At 36.8% G+C, this 17,859-nt stretch overlaps 4 protein-coding genes across 4 annotated transcripts; 3 read left to right on the forward strand and 1 right to left on the reverse strand.

Moving 5' to 3' along the window:
* Positions 1 to 679: 679 nt before the first annotated feature.
* LOC120277241 (CRIB domain-containing protein RIC10-like) lies at positions 680 to 1,664 on the forward strand. The gene is made up of 5 exons (XM_039283997.1): positions 680 to 792; positions 868 to 952; positions 1,039 to 1,136; positions 1,251 to 1,335; positions 1,430 to 1,664. The coding sequence occupies exons 2-5, from the start codon at positions 898 to 900 to the stop codon at positions 1,582 to 1,584; spliced, it is 393 nt and encodes a 130-aa protein (XP_039139931.1). The 5' UTR covers positions 680 to 792; positions 868 to 897; the 3' UTR covers positions 1,585 to 1,664.
* A 108-nt stretch (positions 1,665 to 1,772) lies between these two features.
* LOC120277875 (COBRA-like protein 10) lies at positions 1,773 to 4,133 on the forward strand. The gene is made up of 2 exons (XM_039284723.1): positions 1,773 to 2,629; positions 2,719 to 4,133. Exons 1-2 carry the CDS (start codon positions 2,092 to 2,094, stop codon positions 4,131 to 4,133), a joined length of 1,953 nt encoding a protein of 650 aa, XP_039140657.1. The 5' UTR covers positions 1,773 to 2,091.
* Positions 4,134 to 4,682: 549 nt separating this feature from the next.
* LOC120278036 (TBC1 domain family member 15-like) lies at positions 4,683 to 10,403 on the reverse strand. Its single transcript, XM_039284930.1, has 11 exons — positions 10,099 to 10,403; positions 9,504 to 9,599; positions 8,903 to 9,006; positions 8,441 to 8,682; positions 7,786 to 7,908; positions 7,539 to 7,627; positions 6,870 to 6,975; positions 6,376 to 6,473; positions 5,663 to 5,923; positions 5,077 to 5,160; positions 4,683 to 4,927 (listed from the first exon to the last, which is right to left on the reverse strand). The coding sequence occupies exons 1-11, from the start codon at positions 10,186 to 10,188 to the stop codon at positions 4,910 to 4,912; spliced, it is 1,311 nt and encodes a 436-aa protein (XP_039140864.1). The 5' UTR covers positions 10,189 to 10,403; the 3' UTR covers positions 4,683 to 4,909.
* Positions 10,404 to 15,533: 5,130 nt separating this feature from the next.
* Positions 15,534 to 17,695, forward strand: LOC120276828 (pentatricopeptide repeat-containing protein At4g11690-like). The gene has a single exon (XM_039283545.1). It carries the CDS (start codon positions 15,542 to 15,544, stop codon positions 17,519 to 17,521), a length of 1,980 nt encoding a protein of 659 aa, XP_039139479.1. The 5' UTR covers positions 15,534 to 15,541; the 3' UTR covers positions 17,522 to 17,695.
* The last annotated feature ends 164 nt before the right edge of the window (positions 17,696 to 17,859 follow it).

Below are 17,859 nucleotides of genomic sequence, written 5' to 3' on the forward strand. Positions count from 1 at the left end.
AGAGTTTAAGAACTCCAGACTTCTTATGATAGTAGAGATATCATCTCCACACTTTTCTCTAGGGCTTTTAATTTTTTTTAATAAATAAATCATTAATTCATTGTAAAATGAAACAATCCAAAATAAATTAAAAAAAATAAATAGCAGAGGAAAAAACTCAGTTCACCACAAGTGAAGCATAAAATAAAAAAAACAAAAAAGAACGAAACAACCAAACAGGGAACAAAGGGTGCATCCAATCACCAACAGAGAATGCTCAACGGGGCTTTGATTTCTTTTCTGATTTCTTTTCATTTTAGCATAATCACATAGCATGTTTCATGTCAGATCCTGTGAACATATAATAAATAAAAACATAGACATACCAAATCAGAGGAAATGGAGGCATGTCTTCCACCAACTCTGCTATATCTAATATGACAACTAAAAACGTGGCTACAACCATCTGAGTTTCCCTGATTATCAAAACAGAGTTTGGTGTATCTCACATAGTTGAGAAGATTGTATTTAGACATAAGAAAGTGGATTCCATTATTAATGCTTTCTCTTAAACTCTTGATCTTCTTGAATACAGTGCTATTATAGAATTGTTCGTTTGACTTTGTTCTTGAGGTTTTTTTCAATGGTTTGACTCATAAAACACAGGACAGACAACTAACTTTTTTAGTTGGTGGTCTCTTGCTTTCCTCTTGTCAACATCTAAGAACATCTAAGAAGGATGATTGAGGATGGACTTGGAATGGAGGAGGTTCTCTCTTGAAGCCCAAAGACAATCCAAACATCTCCATAAAGGTATGGTTTCTATGCACAAAGGAATTTTATATTTTTTTTGTTGTCATTGATGATCATTTTACTCTTGTTCTGAAGCATTTGTTGGTTTGAAGAGAGATCACTCCCATGGCAAAAATAAAGGGGTTCTTTAAAGGGATTAAGTATTTTTCCCAAATCTTTGGTAATGTTCTTCAAAGGATTCTTATGTTGGAGAGTTACAGAACATTTGTCACATTTCAATCATTTTTATCCTCTGTTTTCTTGCAGTTGCTAAAGAACATGAGATGGAGATTGGGCACCCAACAAATGTTAGACATGTTGCTCATGTGGGTTGGGACAATGCATCAGTGCATGCTCCAAGCTGGGTATGGTTTTCATTCAGTAAAAAGAAAGAAAAATAAAAAGAAATCTCTCTTTGATGTTCATCTTCTTCATTTTGACAATCTTTTTGTCTTTGTATATTTTATCACAGATGAATGAGTTCAAGCCATCATCTGATTTCTCTTCAACAACTGTTGGGAAACTTTGCTGGTGCTTCTAGAGAATCCTCATGGGCTTCTGAAGGTATGATCATTTCTATATCAAAATATAATCTTGAAATATTGCTAAACTGCAAACAGAGCTTCACTTTAGTTTTCTGCATTTTGGAATGTTTCAGATTTTGATCAACCAAGAGGACTTCAACAACTTTCATTGATGTTCAAGGGTGATAATTCTAAGCCAGAAATCCCAAGACCTCCTAAGATGAGAAAGAGGAAGAAGACCAAATTCTCATTTCCTTCATCATCAACAAGATCCTCATCAAAGCCATGAACAAAAAGTTCAGTTTTCATTTTGAGAGAAACTGTTTCTAGTTTAAATTCCCCCAAGTAAACTCTCTTTTGTTCATTTATTATTCATTCATTCATTCAATGAATCAACAAATGTATTTCAATGTCTTCATAGCCTCAATTTGTCCATTTAAGCACTAGTTCATAGTTTATACTGAAGTTAGTTACAAGACCAGGAGGTCACTTGTCCTGCACGTGCTAAGATGAAAAAGTGGTTACTGACCGTTGCTTCCCAACCACCAAAACGGTTGGGATCCGTTGGAGGAGAATTCAGGAGACCAAGTCTCCTCCCATTCAAATGCAACACCATTCATCATCCCAAATGAAACCATGAAAGTATTAAAACCAAAAACATTCACCAATTCCCACTGGAATTCCTGAATTCCCAAAAACAACCATATGTATCAGAAGCCATTAATCTTTCTCCTAAACACCACCATCACCACTTAAATAAAACAGAACATAAAGCTAGAGAAGAAGCTCAATAACAATGCAACTTAACAGAGTTCTTCTCTTCACCCTCCTGTTAATCTCCGATGCCTTCGCACAAGACTACGACGATGATGCAGCATCGCCACCACTTCCGGCCCTCGACAACTGTGACGGTATCTTCTTGACATACACATTCATCTCAAGAGCCAAAGAGTTCCCACATGTCAAGAATGCATCAGCTCAGGCTTACGCATTCAAGTCCATGGCCAAAATTATGAACACAATGAACACTGACCTTAAGGCATGGAAGATGTTCATAGGCTTTCAGCACGATGAGATTTTGGTTTCGGTTGACGGTGCAGTGTTGACAGAGGGCAGTGACTTCCCGGCAAAGGTCGGGAATGGGACTTCCTTGTCGGGGTTCCCTCAAACTGATCTCCTTAACTCCATTGATACTGCCGGTGATATCAATCAGATTCAGGTGAAGATTGATCTAACAGGGACTCAGTTTGGGGTTAAACCACCAGGTGTGCCATTGCCCAAGACTATCAAGCTCCAAAACGATGGATTCAAGTGCCCCAATCCCACCCAGAAAGGTTAGCTCAATCTTGATATACATATTGTTTGTAATAAAGTTAAGTGATGATATATAAAATAGGAATCTGTTTAATTAATTGATTTACAGGGAGCAACATGTATGTGTGTTGTGTGAAGGATCCAAAATTCAAGAAGAAGAAGAAGGAAGAGAAAAACAAGTTCCTACCCAGGCAATACGGTGATCTAAACATAGTCTACGATGTGCTCCAAGCGTACGAGAACAACTACTTAGCTCAAGTGACAATAGACAATGATAATCCTCTTGGTCGTCTTGACAACTGGAACATAACATGGGAATGGATGCGCAACGAGTTCATCAACACCATGAGAGGTGCATACACCTTCAAAAAAGACTCTTCAGACTGCATCTACGGTGTCCAAGGTCAGTACTACAAAAACCTCGACTTCACTCCAGTCATGAACTGCGAAAAAAAGCCGGTAATCACCGACCTCCCACCGGAGATGGAAAACGATGACAAACTCGGCAAACTACCATTTTGCTGCAAAAACGGCACACTTTTACCACCAACCATGAATGAAACCAAATCACACGCCATATTCCAACTCCAAGTCTTCAAAATGCCTCCAGACTTAAACAGAACAGCACTATTCCCACCTCAACACTGGAAAATCAACGGCTTTCTTAATCCACAGTACACATGCGGACCTCCAAAGAGAGTCAGCCCTTCAACATTCCCTGACCCAAGTGGCCTCATGGCGAGCACATACGCAGTAGCAAGTTGGCAGGTGGTTTGCAACATAACTAGACCCAAACTCAAAAGCTCACGTTGCTGCGTCTCTTTCTCAGCATTCTACAACGACTCCATCGTGCCATGCAACACATGCGCGTGTGGTTGTGACGAGGACGCAACATGCGACACAAACGCTCCGCCATTGCTCCTCCCTTCCGAAGCTCTCCTCGTCCCGTTCCAGAACCGCACAGCCAAAGCCAAAGCTTGGGCTAAGCTCAAGCACAGAGACATACCCAAACGTCTACCATGCGGTGACAACTGCGGCGTTAGCATTAACTGGCATGTGTCCTCTGATTACCGCAAAGGTTGGACAGCAAGGATCACAATATTCAACTGGGCTGATTACACGTTCAAAGATTGGTTTACTTCTGTGAGAATGGACAAGGCTTTTGATGGATTTGAGAAAGTTTACTCTTTTAATGGCACTAAGTTACCGAAGCTTAAGAATACTGTGTTTTTTCAAGGATTGATTGGGTTGAACTATTTGATGCCAATATCTGATGGGAAGAATCCGGATGTTGATCCCAGAGTGCCTGGAAAAGTTCAGTCAGTGATGTCTTTCTCTAAGAAGCATACACCGGATATTGATGTCATTCATGGGGATGGGTTTCCAACAAGGGTGTATTTTAATGGTGAGGAGTGTTCTCTTCCCACTGAGATGCCTTCTGGAGATGGACGGAGATATATGGTTAGTGTTTTGTGTCTGGTTTTGATTGCAGTGATGGTGGTGTTTGTTTTGATAGGAATGTGAAAAGGACAACTAGTGTTTTTAATATGTAATTGGTAGGGGAATTTTGTTTGTTGTGAGTATTCGTAGTGCAATGTTAGTTGTTAAATTTGCAGATCAGGATACCCACTTTTGAGTTTGGGGGAAGGGAAAAAAAAAAGGTACAGAACTTGGAAGATTGCAGTGACAGAATGGATGGATGGGCTGGTTTGTAATTTTTTGAGTTTTAGAGGGTGTACAAAGGTGTATTCTTCCCCCAAAAAATAAAATAAAAAAAATAAACAAAAAATAACATTTTTTTTTAACAAATATGTCTGCACAATGGAGAGTCGAACTCATGATTTCACCCATGCTCAAGATTTCACTCATGCGCAAAGGACTTACTGCAAATAGGCCGTTAATAGTACTGCATTTTTCATAGCGCATGGCCCATGCTTTTATGTTCTACCAAAAAAAAAAAGAAAAGAAAGGGTCTGCTTTCATCTCCCAGATAATGATCAGGATTTGCTGATTAATTTCTATTAATAATTGACAAGGAGTACAGGAAATGCATATTCACAAAGAGACCACTCATAATAAAAGAAAATAAACATTTTGAACATTGGCCCAATTGTAAATATTGCAAGCATGTGTAAATCCCTCTGCATGTTGAATAGTGTTAAATGTTACAAAATACAAATGATCAATACAACAACAATTGTCAAACAGAAATTATGTCTCAAGGCTTCAGTTTATGAAAATCCCTCCATTGCCAGATAGTAGAGGCAACAATCCGGTTTGGTCCCAAGGACTAAATAAACTCACCGGCTGTTCTTTGCCTGTTTATCAAAACAGGAGGATTAATGATATGCATCAATGTTTCAAACAATCACATTGGAGTAGGATGAACATCTGAAACTACAAGAGAAGCATACATACAAAAGAACACACCCAAAGCTTACTAAAACAAAGTGAACGAGCACATTACCTTTCTTAAATATTTCCTGTGGAGTTTCAATGCACCGCTGCAAGCTTTCTTTGCATCCAAATTTCCATTTACATCATTCAAAATCTGAGAAGCAAAATTTTTTTTATAAGATTGAAACTATTAAAGCATGATAACATCATTAATCAATGAGAAAGATAACTATTATAATGGTGATGGTGATACAAGAAATGAAGCAGCATAGTTCACAAATAACTGGTGATCATATACGAACAGTTTCATTCATATGGAAAAACAAGAATGCAGATAAATCAAAAGCAGAAAACAACAATTTCAGGACATATCTGTGTTGGTCGTAAAAAAATCATATATTGTGAATGTAATAGTTCTTCTCGACAGTCAATATTCTCAGATAGACTTCTAACAGTGTCAGAAACATAATCCAAACATAAAGAAATAAGGCTTATACTATGCAAATTTTGATGATATCATGTAAGTAGCTCACTTAGAATTTCTTTTTTTTCCCCCTTAAAAAAAAAAAGTTTGTCAGTGAATGCATCTGTTGACTCAATTACTGTTTAGATTAATTAATCAACAGCCTTGGAAATCATACTATTTTGGTTATTACCTTTACAACATCATCCAGGCCCCGTGCTTCTTGCAACAGTTTCGCACTTTGTTCTTTAAGCACACTGGCAACAAGGAAAACAGTAATTGGGAGTGGGCCTTGGGAGTGTTTGGCCCCATTCTTCAAATTTTCTCTCTCATACTTCCCAAATTGACGTATCGATTTTGCTTTTCCTTTCGAACCATCATTCCTTTCACCAGTAAAACCTGGTTCTTCATATATGGAGAAGATGTCAGGATCATACTCGAGAGCCCACATCATCTGTAGTTTGAAAATACAAGTTCAGGTTTACATAGAATGGAAGCCCAGACAATAAAAACCATAAGGACCAGGTGACTCAGCGCAATTTCAGGACAATCTACTAAAATTTGCAAGACAGCAGAATGGCTTTTTTTTTTTTTTCATGATCTTAAACTTTTATGTATTTCTGATACAATCCTGGTCTTCCAATCATTTCTACAATGCATTCAACAATCTTTAAGAACATAAATCCAATTCTTGTGACTTTGTCAGCAAAGATTAAGACATGTAATAATATATTCAAATTTCACTTCGAGCAATAATGATGGTCTGTATTAAACTATAAGCAACCATAGAGACGACATGACATCCTATTCTAACTTGGCTTGGTTATCCTGTTGTGAACCTGTTAGCAAAGGCATAATAACAGCTACGGATAGAATATATAGCTTAGAATTAGGTAGATGTATTACCTCCCACAAGTACAAGGAATCTCCAAAAGAAAGCTCCCTCCGGAAAAGCACCATAAACATACGGAACGCAAAGAGATAATCACCTCCTCCTAACGTTTCTATGTCAATTTAAAAAAAAAAAATCAGTAATTTCTTCAGAATAAAAAGTTATAGGTAGGCAGAACAAAATATCCAAAATCTTATCCAATGAATGAATATTCTGAAATCTTAAAATTTATGCATAGTAGTAATCTCGGTTCATGGCTTGTCTACATTTATTCAAAAAAAGTAATCTGTGGACCAATGCATTATTAGTTTAGAAAGGAGAAAGAAAAATAATAGAATGTTGGTTGATTTAGTTTGGCTTCTATTACAAATCCCTTCTGGACTGCAGAGGGGCATATCCACCATTTTAGTAGTTGAATAACCTGGCAGTTAATACATTATACTTGAGGCAGTCTGAATGTTTTATCTGATTAACATAAAAGACCAAAAACTAAACTTTTAAAACATACCCAAATGTTGATGAAGCTTTGGATCAAGGACTTGGGTTATTGATGCTAGACTTTGAAGCTGATTCTCCACCCCAACAGAACTCTCTGTGCATCTGAAATTTCCTCGCTTTAAAATTTCAAATAACAATATGTATTAAGGTCAAGTGAAGTATAACAAATAAATCAATCAAGCAATTACATGGAGAGAATCAGAAATGACAGAAATACCATCCATCTTAGCAGAACCTAAATGATAGATGTACACTCAAAATTCAAGTGAATGACGATAGACAAGACATAGGATCCCATTGTTCCTTTAAAACATATCAACCTTTAAAAGATAATGGATGCAGATTGTTTACTGTCATTAAGTGAAAATAATCACTACACACTACCTAATACCTTGCAGATTCTTCATAATTACAAGATTTCTACACGTCAATATTCTTAAGAAATCTCCATGCAAGTAATAGTGGAAAAAAACCAGATTGTGTTATACTACTGGAACAAGACATCATCATCACCAATCTCACTTACAGAGGGCAGCCTGCTAGGGTATTGATAATAATATGCGGTATGAAAACCAATACTTTATCATATGCACTAACATGTTGAGTCAAATAACTAACACAAGGCTGGATGGCAAGCTAGCACTATACAAATATCAAGCAACTTCATACATGGCCTTACCAGTCTACGCATCAGGCGCTCAAAACACCAAAATGCATCAGCTTCATCTTCAAGAAGTATTATCATTGGGGAGCAAAGGTCACTCATTCCTAATCGCAACACCATAAGATATGTATCTCAGAAAATTTTGCAACAATTTCACAAAGCAGCACCCAGAATCACTAATGATGACCAGAAGAAAGAGATTCTGCTAAAACCTATAAACAACTATTTTCTCTCAAAATTAACATATGAAATCTCCACATACCTTGGCAATAACCAACATCTTTGTCAATCCAAGCATATACGGCCAAAATATCCCAAAGCTTTGACAAATTTTCTTGCTTCTCATAAAATACCAGTGTCCTGTCAGTTCTAAGCACATCAAGACCTAGCAAGCAAAATTTATCGTCAGATGTCCATATATTAGGGTATATAAGCATGGCAGAAAGTAGACATCACTACCAAAATATAATCCTTGGTTCAGCACCTTTAAGGGAAATTTGTTACAAGACAAAGCAAATCACAAGATTGAATTATTAGAATTATTATGATCGCAAATGGGTAAAGTAGTTAATAAACAAGAACCATTATGATTGCCAAAGTGTTGAGCAGTCTATAGTTAAAAGAAGGAATACGCTAGATTTCAAGGAAGGAGCAGTAGATAATATAAAGGGAAAAGGCTGGAAGCATCATTATTGGATGTTACGCATTATGGAGATTCAATTGTTACTAATCTAGGCTTGAAGTTTCTTTACCAGGCAAGAGACTGGGATAACTTTTTGAGATGTGGCATCCGAAGGTGATGAAACTCGACAGATATAAGGATGGTTATCCAATATAATAAAAATAAAATAAGGTCTAGTATGAGATTCTACTGGAATAGTTGAGAGAAAGGGAAAGTAGATATATCAAATTCCTACCAATTTGATGTAGAGTGAGCTTCCACTGGATTATTTTCTTGTCCAAAATAACATTATTTCTTGCTTCTTCCCTGAACATGGCAGTAGTTTCTTGAGCTTTACCCTGATCGGCTTCAAGAAGCACTAGAGGATCATTAATAGGTTCTCCGTCTTCAGTGATTATTGGAGCTGTTATAATTCTACCACTTCCAACAAGGGAATCCATTTCACGGCACTCTTCTTTGCATCTGGCATATTGTACTCTGCAGATGCACATTTGTCGAGCACGAAAACATATAAACAGAAAATTTGACCAAAACCATGGCGTAAAATATAAGTTCACGATAATCCAAGCATAACTTCAACATAAAAATGAATCAGCAATTAGAAACAAATGCCATCTGAGAGTGTAGATTCGTGAAGTTTTTTTAGAGAACTTGAATGGTAAGGATGACCACAGGCAGATCAATGAAGAAAACATACCTCCTTTGTTGTCTAAGTTGGTCTCGCTCATCAAAAGTGCTTCTCGGATCAAAACATCCAAGTAAAAACTCCCAGACTTCACCTCTAATTGAAGGATGGACACCCTGACAAAATAGATTGAAAATAAACTTACAAGAAGCAAAGAGTGTAGGAACTTCCATTAGTCATATCATCACAAACAGAAACTTAAAATCATCAATTTTACTGGTTTGGCAAACTAATAAAGTTTCTTTTTACGCATGTCCAACTCTGTCTATCAATGTAAGGTCCATCCTTTAAATCGTTTTAGGGAAAGGTAATGACTTAATATAGTTTTGAATCATGGCTCAAGGGTTCCCCAAGATAGAAGCTACTTTTCAACATTAAGCTACAAGTTTCATCACCAGATTGAACATTCATCCTCTTGATCACATAAATATCTCATACAATCACACGTAAAAATAGCACATAAAAAAAGTTTCTTAAAAGTATGCCAATTGTGTATCTCAGTCTAAGCCTATCAATCACCAAACAATGCAGCATTATCAACAATTAATGCCAAATAATCCATTTATGACATCAGGGATTCAAATTTTACTAATTGAAGAAATTATTTACTCACCCCACGCTGAATTCTGCTGAGCGTCTGGCTAATGTCCAAGCAGCCATCAGGACTAAAAGCAGCATGCCACCTGCGTGGGCTGAGAGTTTTTCCAGCCTGCACATAACAAGCAAGTTGACAAACTCAATCAACAAGCAAATTAACACACGCGCGCGCGCGCACACACACACATATATAATCAGTATATAAAACAAAACTTACTAAAGATACAGATTACGTAAGAAAAGGACCTCAAGTCAGGCAAACAGAAACAAATCATACGATATTTCCAAACTTCCACAAAAAGGCATCAAAAATATGAATTTTATTGAAGTTCAGACATTTCAATAACCAACAAATCCCATAAATTTTTTTTTTTTTTTTAAAAAGGAACTTTGCAGCTCTTTCTTCATTTTCATCTTCTGTTAACATAGTTTTTTCGCAAATGAAGACATATAAATTTTCCTTCTAATTTGACTATATATCCATGCAATTATCAACCTTATATGAAGCCAATAGCACAAATAAAGATTAAACTACAGTTTCCACAAACACAGCTCAAATCCATTAGAATCAAATACTTCAAGATCATAGCTAAGAAACCAAAAGATAGAACCTTGATCTTGAACCGGGTCTTAGTGACATCGCTGCAATCTGGACGAACAGCGTAGAAAGAGTCGGCCGGCTCCCCGGAATCCCTCCACATCCCAAACTCAAGCACAAAATTCCCCAATATATATAAAAAAAATCACAAAAAAATGGAGAAAAAAAACTCCCCCACTGCACCGATCAGGATCTCTCCATCTCCACGAAACAATAAAAAAAAAATTCTTCAATTAATTCGAGGAAAAATGGATGGAATCCATCTCGCGGCGGGGAGGGAAAGGAGGGATTTTGAGGGCGGGGAAGGGTATTTTAGTAACAATGACAGGTTGGAACTGTTCTTTGCCTTTCGTTGTTATGATAATAAATTAATAATTAAAGTTAATAACTAAAAAATTAAGTGTTCTTTAATTAGAGGTTTGGACAACAAGACCAGTTCTTGTTGTCCTCAGCGACCTTAATAAAGTCTCCTCTTTTACTTTTCAAAGAATAGAAAAACTTTTTGAAAAAAAGTGGATAAACCACAATCATTCCATTAAAAAATCATGACAAACAAAGTACAATAGAAGTCCATTAGCTGTGGAATCCAACAAAAAGGAGGAACAACGGGCAACGGGCCTCCTCCTGACTCGCAAAGAAACAAATAGAACTACCCCACTACATCATCTAGAGCCTCCTGCCGATCATGTGGCACCACCGCCTCGGGATCGAGGTCCCGTGAAAATCTAAAACTCGCACTGAATGGAGGAAATAGAATCATCAAGGGTCGACCTCAACCCGTCCGGAGCTGCAGAGAACCAAGATAATATGAAATGATCAGTTTTTACTAAAACAGCATGCATGCTCACACATTTATCTGAAAAAATAACATCATTTCTTGTAAGCCAAATAGCCCACACAAAAGCTTTAACAACCCCGTCCCCCACCACGCAAACTGCGGGCCGCAGAGCAGCCCGCCAAACCCCCCACTAGAGGTGGGCACGGGCCGGGCCGATTTTGCCCGGCCCGTGCTCGCCCGCCGGTTCAATGACTCCCGTTACTGGGGTTTTTCCCAACCCGTGACTGCTGGGCAGGTCAAACCCCGTAATGTTATTGTTTTTTTTAATACTAAGTACTTGTTGGTCATGGGATTTGAACCCATGATCTTGAACTGGATAAGAAAAACCCAACCACTGAAATCAATTTGTTTCTAATATTTATTAGAAAGAATTATATATAGATAGATGTAGGGATATGGATCAAAAATATTTTTATATATTTAATTTATAAAAAAATTAAGAAACCATATAATAAATTAAAAAAATTATACAAATCAATTAGTAAAAATATCAAAGTATCAAACAATAAATTTTTCATAAATATTTTTTTAAAAAAATAATTATTTTTGTTAATTGTCTTTTCTACTCATAAAGACTAAATCTCTACATACTGCACACTTTTTAAATTCTCTTAAATAAGCAGACTCTTTATTTTGTCACATATATATTAAATTATTTTGTTTCAATTTATAAAATAAAAAAATAAAAATTACAAAAAAATTGTTTTTTTAAATTATGTAAATCAATTTATAAAAAAATATATTAGTAAAAAAAGAATATCTTTGAATAATGGTTCACACCATATTATTTTGATTTGTAACTTTTTTTCAATGACCACATGATAAGCACAATAATAACCCTATTGTTAAAGACCAAAGTAAAATCTAGAGCCAACCCTAATTATAATAAATAAATAAGTTGATGATAACTTCAATTTAAAAATAATAATACTACTTGATATATACATTTTTGTTGCACTTAAAAAGATGTGCTAATAATTTAATTTGATAGATAAATAAATTAAAAAAATATAGCTTTTTTTATCCTTTTTTTAAAAATTATTTTGATATGTCTTAAAAATTTTTTTAAGTTATTATAAATTATTTTTAAATTTTTTTGTTGTTTGGGATTAAATTTAAAAAAATATTTTTGTAACTTCTTTTATATTTATTTATGTTTTAAACTATAACAAGAAAAATTTATAGGCCAATTGGGTAATGTTATTTTCCCATGTGAGAGGTCCTAGGTTCAAACCCCATGCATGACACATTTTTTGGTTATTTACAAAAAGACCCGCCGGGCCAAACGGGTTCTGTGATAAGCCGGGCCGGGTCCGGTTCATTCACAGAATGAACCGGACCCGGCGGGCCTTCCGGGTCAACCCGGCCCGGCGGGTCTCCCCTGTAGCACGGACCGGGTCCGGTTTCCGGTGAACCGGACCCGGCGGGCCCGGTTAACCAGCCCGGGCCCCCACAGTAACAACATCAAACTCGGAAGAGCCGGTAACTGGACTACTCTACTAAGCTGTGCCCACACTTCTAAGGAGAAACGACATCGTAAAAACAAATGATCCACAGATTCCACCTCTTCGTGACACAGCACACATGTGTCAGTCGGAAGCTTGTTACATCTCCGTTTAGCCAGATTTTCGAGAGTCAGGATTTTATCCTTCCAAGCTAACCAGTTGAAGATATTGACCTTCTGCGGGCAAGGTCCTTTCCAAAAAAACTTAGCAATTGGGCACCGAAGACCCCCGTCATTCAGGCGGTCGTCAAAGGATTTGACAGAGAAGGAACCATTGGCGTTCAAACTCCAAAGCCTCACATCCTTATCAAGCCCCGCAGGGGAGATCCGGTTGACAAGGAGCATCTCCGAGTCAATGTGCTCTTCCGAAAACGGTTGTTGAACAAGAAGATGCCTCAAATCGAACACAGAAGCATTCTGCATTGGAGAGGCCAAAAACTCATTTGGCCAAAGATGCATAGGTGCGCGGCCATTGAGTCATCTGTCCTTCCAAAATAGCGCCTCCGTCCCAGAGCGGACTCTAACCATACCACACCCATTAAAAGCCGACATGCCTTTCAAGACCCCGACCAGAAGAAAGAAACCCTGCCCCTCGGCTGGCCAAACAAATTCCAAGATGTCAAATTGTAATTATTATTATTATTATTATTATTATTATTATTATTATTATTATTTGTTATGATTGGTGTTATTTATTTAGTTATTTTAAAAAAAATATATAAAAGTTGTAACTTATAATCATTTAGTCGGCTCTATGGCCAAACTCATGCCATCTCATGGCTGGCTTCTGAAATGAGAATGGTGTTAGCCGGTGCTAAAGGTCACTCCCCTGAGTCATTTATGATAATTTTAATGCAATTTTTAAGATCCAAGACAGAGGAATCCAAACTTTGAAGGCATCATTTATCCTTGGTTGTTGTTAGTTTAGGACCTCAACTGAATTGGACTTTTTTTTTTTGTCGCTTTCACTTAAGTTAATGGTTAATCTGACCCTACTTAAGTGTAGTTGGACCCTTTTTTTATATCTCATAAATAAGTCTTTTTTTTTATCTTAATAGTTATCAATCTTGTTTTTTTAGGACTGATTAAGACAACGTTATTATTTACCTAAGTTTGATTTTCATAATTTTCAACCCTGATCTTTTCGTTTTAAAAAGTGTTCATATTTGACTTAGGGATTTGGAGAACTAATTAGAGACCGGTAAGATGAGCTATTTTTGGAGGGGTGTGATGCTTAAACCATTTATAAAAAATTATCATTTCTCGAGACCAGATCATGATAATGGGCAAAAACTGAGTTTAACTCTGTGGAATATTAAAAAAAATAAATAAATAAACCCATCATGTTTGAACTTGAGGCCCTATACATAATCTAGGAAATTGGGAGTCTCATGATAAATGAGCTTGCTAAAGACTCTATTGTTAACTTGAGCTTTGGTTCAATCCTATATTAAAAAGAGTTGCATTGGAAGCAAAGCTTCCATATCATCTAGCTCAAGGAGGGTGATTCTAACACTAACTTCTTTTACTTAGGCTGTGTTTGATTGCCAACATGAAAAATGGCTGGAAAAGAAAATTTTTCCATGGAATATTTTTCCATGGAAAATAAAAAAATAGTCGTTTGATTGCCGTTATTTTCTAGCTAGAAAATCAAAAATTTTCCATAGAATATTCAGATTTTGTTGTTTGATTGATCTTATTTTTCACGGAAAATGAAACATTTTTCATTCAAAAAACCTCATTTGTTGTTTGATTGCATCAATTTTCCTTGGAAAAAGTCACATTTTCCATGGAATTTTTTTTAAAAATTATTAATATTATAAACAGCGCTACGTGGAATTGAATCTTACCATCAAAATACCGCGGGATTTGTTCACTGATCTAGATAAATTTATTTAAAATATTATCAAGTTTTATAATTTATCTTTTTTTTTAAAAAAAAATTAAAAGAAAAGAAAAAACTTTTTTTTTAAATTTTTAAAAGAAAAGTTATTTTAAGTAGAATTGAATCTTACCATCAAAACATCGCGGGATCTGTTCACTAATCTAGATAAATTTATTTAAAATATTATCAAATTATATAATTTATCTATTTTTTAAAAAAATTTGAAAGAAAAGAAAAAAAATTTCTTTTATTTTTTTTTAAAAAAAGTTATTTTAAATATTTCAATCACACGTTATTTTTCACATAGCCCCTTACGTTATTTTTTCACATAGGCCCTTATGTTTTCCATGGAAAACTTTTTCCGTAGTGGAGGCAGAAAAAATTTTCCACTAATTTGAGAGAAAATAAGGTCACGTGACATGGTTTGTGGAAAATTTTTCCATGGAAAATTTTGGCAAACAAACGGCTTAAATTGATGGAAAATGACCCGTGAAAAATTTTTCCAGGAAAAAAAGGGCAATCAAACACAACCTTAGTGTCTAATGGTCACCATAATCACAAACCTCGTCACTCATTTATCTTAATAATACCCTGTTTGAGAGAAATGATAACATCCGTAAGGTCTTTATCGCTCACCACTTGAGTATTAAATTAAAAAAAAAAGTTTATACATTCTATTCAAGGAAATATTGGGACACATAAAGAAAAAAAAAATTATTTACTTGTTTATAATTTTTTTTAAATATAAATAAACCATATGCATTAGAGAAGAAAAACAAAACAACAGAAATAGTCCACTAGAAATAGAAGACTAAATATATTAATGACAAAGGCCTGAACAACATAAATAGACTACAACACAATAAAAAAACAAAAACAAAAACTAGAAAGTGCACCTCCTGAAAAAAAATAATAATAATACAACTGTGAGCAAATAACAGGGGTCGCTCCCACCACCTCCTCTACTCACTCATCACTTGAACCCCGGTGCTGTATGAAGAAATCTAAACTGCGTTTAGCTGTAGCAGCTGGGGTTTTCAGTCGCGCTTTTTTCACATATGTGCCTGCACCAATCCACAGCTTGTAGCATCATACAATAGTTTTTTTTATAGAATATTATAAAACTGCTATTAATAAAGCTGGAAATTTTCAATATTATTCATCTTTTAATACAAAATTTGTTAGGCCCAACGAGCCTTTAAAAAAAAATTAAAAAAAAAAGGTGAAAAATGCTCAGCAAATACAGCAGACTAATCCATCGTGTTACCGCACCGCATCGATCACTCTCCTCCTTCTCCGCCTCGCCGGACGACCTCCTCCGAGCTCAGGTCTCCGGCGGGGACCTCGATGCCGCCGCTGCCACTCTCCTCAACCTCTCCACCACCCGCCCACCACCAATCTCATCCCTCCATCTCGTCTTCTCCTCCCTGTCCAATGGCGACCATTTCCACTCCGCCATCTCCCTCTACGACTCCCTCTCCAAGTTCCCATCTTTCTCGCCAGATCTCATCACCTTCAACATCCTCCTCAAATGCTACTCTCTCGCCCGCCGATCAGACCTCGCCCGCCGCCTGTTCGACGAAATGCGCCTTCGGAGCATCAGACCCGATACGGTCTCCTTCAACACCTTAATCAAATGTTTCTGCAATGAAAACAACATCGCTGCTTCTCTAGAAGTCCTTCAAACAATGAAAGATAACGGCTTGCGGCCGAATGGCTTCACCTACTCAATGCTCATCGGCCTTGTGTCGCGTGGGTGTTCAAATTCCGAGCTCGGACTTGGGTTAATTCATGAGATGCTGGCTCTGGGGTTGATGCCGAGCACAGTGAATTGGAATTGTGTTCTGGCGGCGCTTTGCAAAGATGGGAAGGTTGGCACCGCGCGCTCCGTTTATGCAATGATGGGTAAAGCGGGCGCTTTGGTGGATGTTACTGCGTATACTTGTTTCCTGCAATTGTTGTGCAGGGAGAGGATGGTGGGTGATGCAAAGAAGGTGTTTGATGAAATGTCTGAGAAGGGAGTGCACCCGAGTGTTGTTACTTACAATACATTGTTGCAGGGACTTTGTGTGAATAAGCATTTAAAAGATGCTATAAAGATGTTGAATCAGATGATTGTTAATGGTCCAAGACCAAGTGTTGTGACGTATACTACTGTAATGGGATGCCTCTGTGGAGAAGGGAGGTTAGAGGAAGCATTGGGGTTTTTGGATCAAATGATGCGGCAAGGTTTGAAACCTGATAAGTCCATGTACAGCATTTTACTTGGTGGGTTATGTGATGGAGGGAGAATGGAAGATGCTGTTAAGCTCTTTCGCCTAATGGAAGTTTGCGGATTCAATGACATAATTGCTTATAATATTCTGATCCATAGTTTCTGTAAGAGTGGGAATATGAACAAGGCTAAGGATGTTTTTGATGAATTTGTCAGCAAAGGATTTAAGCCTGATGTGATCATGCATACTAGTTTGATGGATGGGTTTTGCAGAACTGAAGAAATGGAGGCTGCTAAGGAACTATTTGATGATATGCAGAGGAAGGGGTTGAAACCAGATATAATCGCATATTCAACCATGATGGAAGGTTTTTGTAGGCTTGGGAGACTTGAAGAGGCACAAGGGCTACTATTTGACATGGAAAGCCGAAATCTTCAGCCAAATAAAGTTATCTATACTCTACTGGTCATTGCCTTTTGCAGAGCTGGGAATCTTGATCAGGCTGCATATTATCTAGGGGAGATGGTTGATCAGGGACTGCTGCTCAATGACAAAACTTGTAGATTAGTTATAGACAAAATATGTAGTGGCAGTGTGCCCCAAGGTGCAGGTTGTCTACTGAATTATGTCAATGAGAAAGAACTGGGAGCAGATCAAATGATAATCACAGATATACTCAACCACTATTGCAAGAATATGCGGATGAATGAAGCCGCAGACTTTATAAGAAGGATGCCCGAGAAAGGAAGCCATTCTGGTATTGTAAGTTCTAATGCAAGAATGCATGAGCATTGCATCAAGGGTGAGATTCAAGACGCTGTAAATGTGCTTCATGGTATTGTCATGAATGACATAGTTCCATCCACTTTTGGTGTTTCTCTGTTTCTTGATCATGTTTGTAGTTCTGGACAGCTTGATAGGTTTCTGGAGGTGCTGCCAATTCAATTTGGAGAATCTGGAAATTCTTCAAGTGAAATTTGTGAAGTGTTATAGCACTATTTAATACAAACCTACAGTTGTGACCGTTTTCCACAGGATAACTTGGTTTTCAATTGTCTGTTATTGTACCTTGTATAATTTAAGTTTTGATTCCGAGGTGCAAATTCTAAAAAAATTGGAGGCTGTATTTTTTGTTGTTTTACTGCCTCTGTTTCTTCAATACCATTAGAGCAGTTATATTGACAATTACATTCTAATGTTTTAGCTTTGCATTATTTTTAATGCATTCTATATCTTTTGTGTCTTGTTTGTACATTCCTCGTCTTAAGAAGGGCTGGCCTAAAAAGTGGAAGCTTGTCATAAAAAATTATGTCTGGGGATGCATCTTCTTT

This window comes from Dioscorea cayenensis, chromosome 15 (genome assembly GCF_009730915.1).
Source record: "Dioscorea cayenensis subsp. rotundata cultivar TDr96_F1 chromosome 15, TDr96_F1_v2_PseudoChromosome.rev07_lg8_w22 25.fasta, whole genome shotgun sequence".
NCBI classification, from domain to species: Eukaryota; Viridiplantae; Streptophyta; class Magnoliopsida; order Dioscoreales; family Dioscoreaceae; genus Dioscorea; species Dioscorea cayenensis.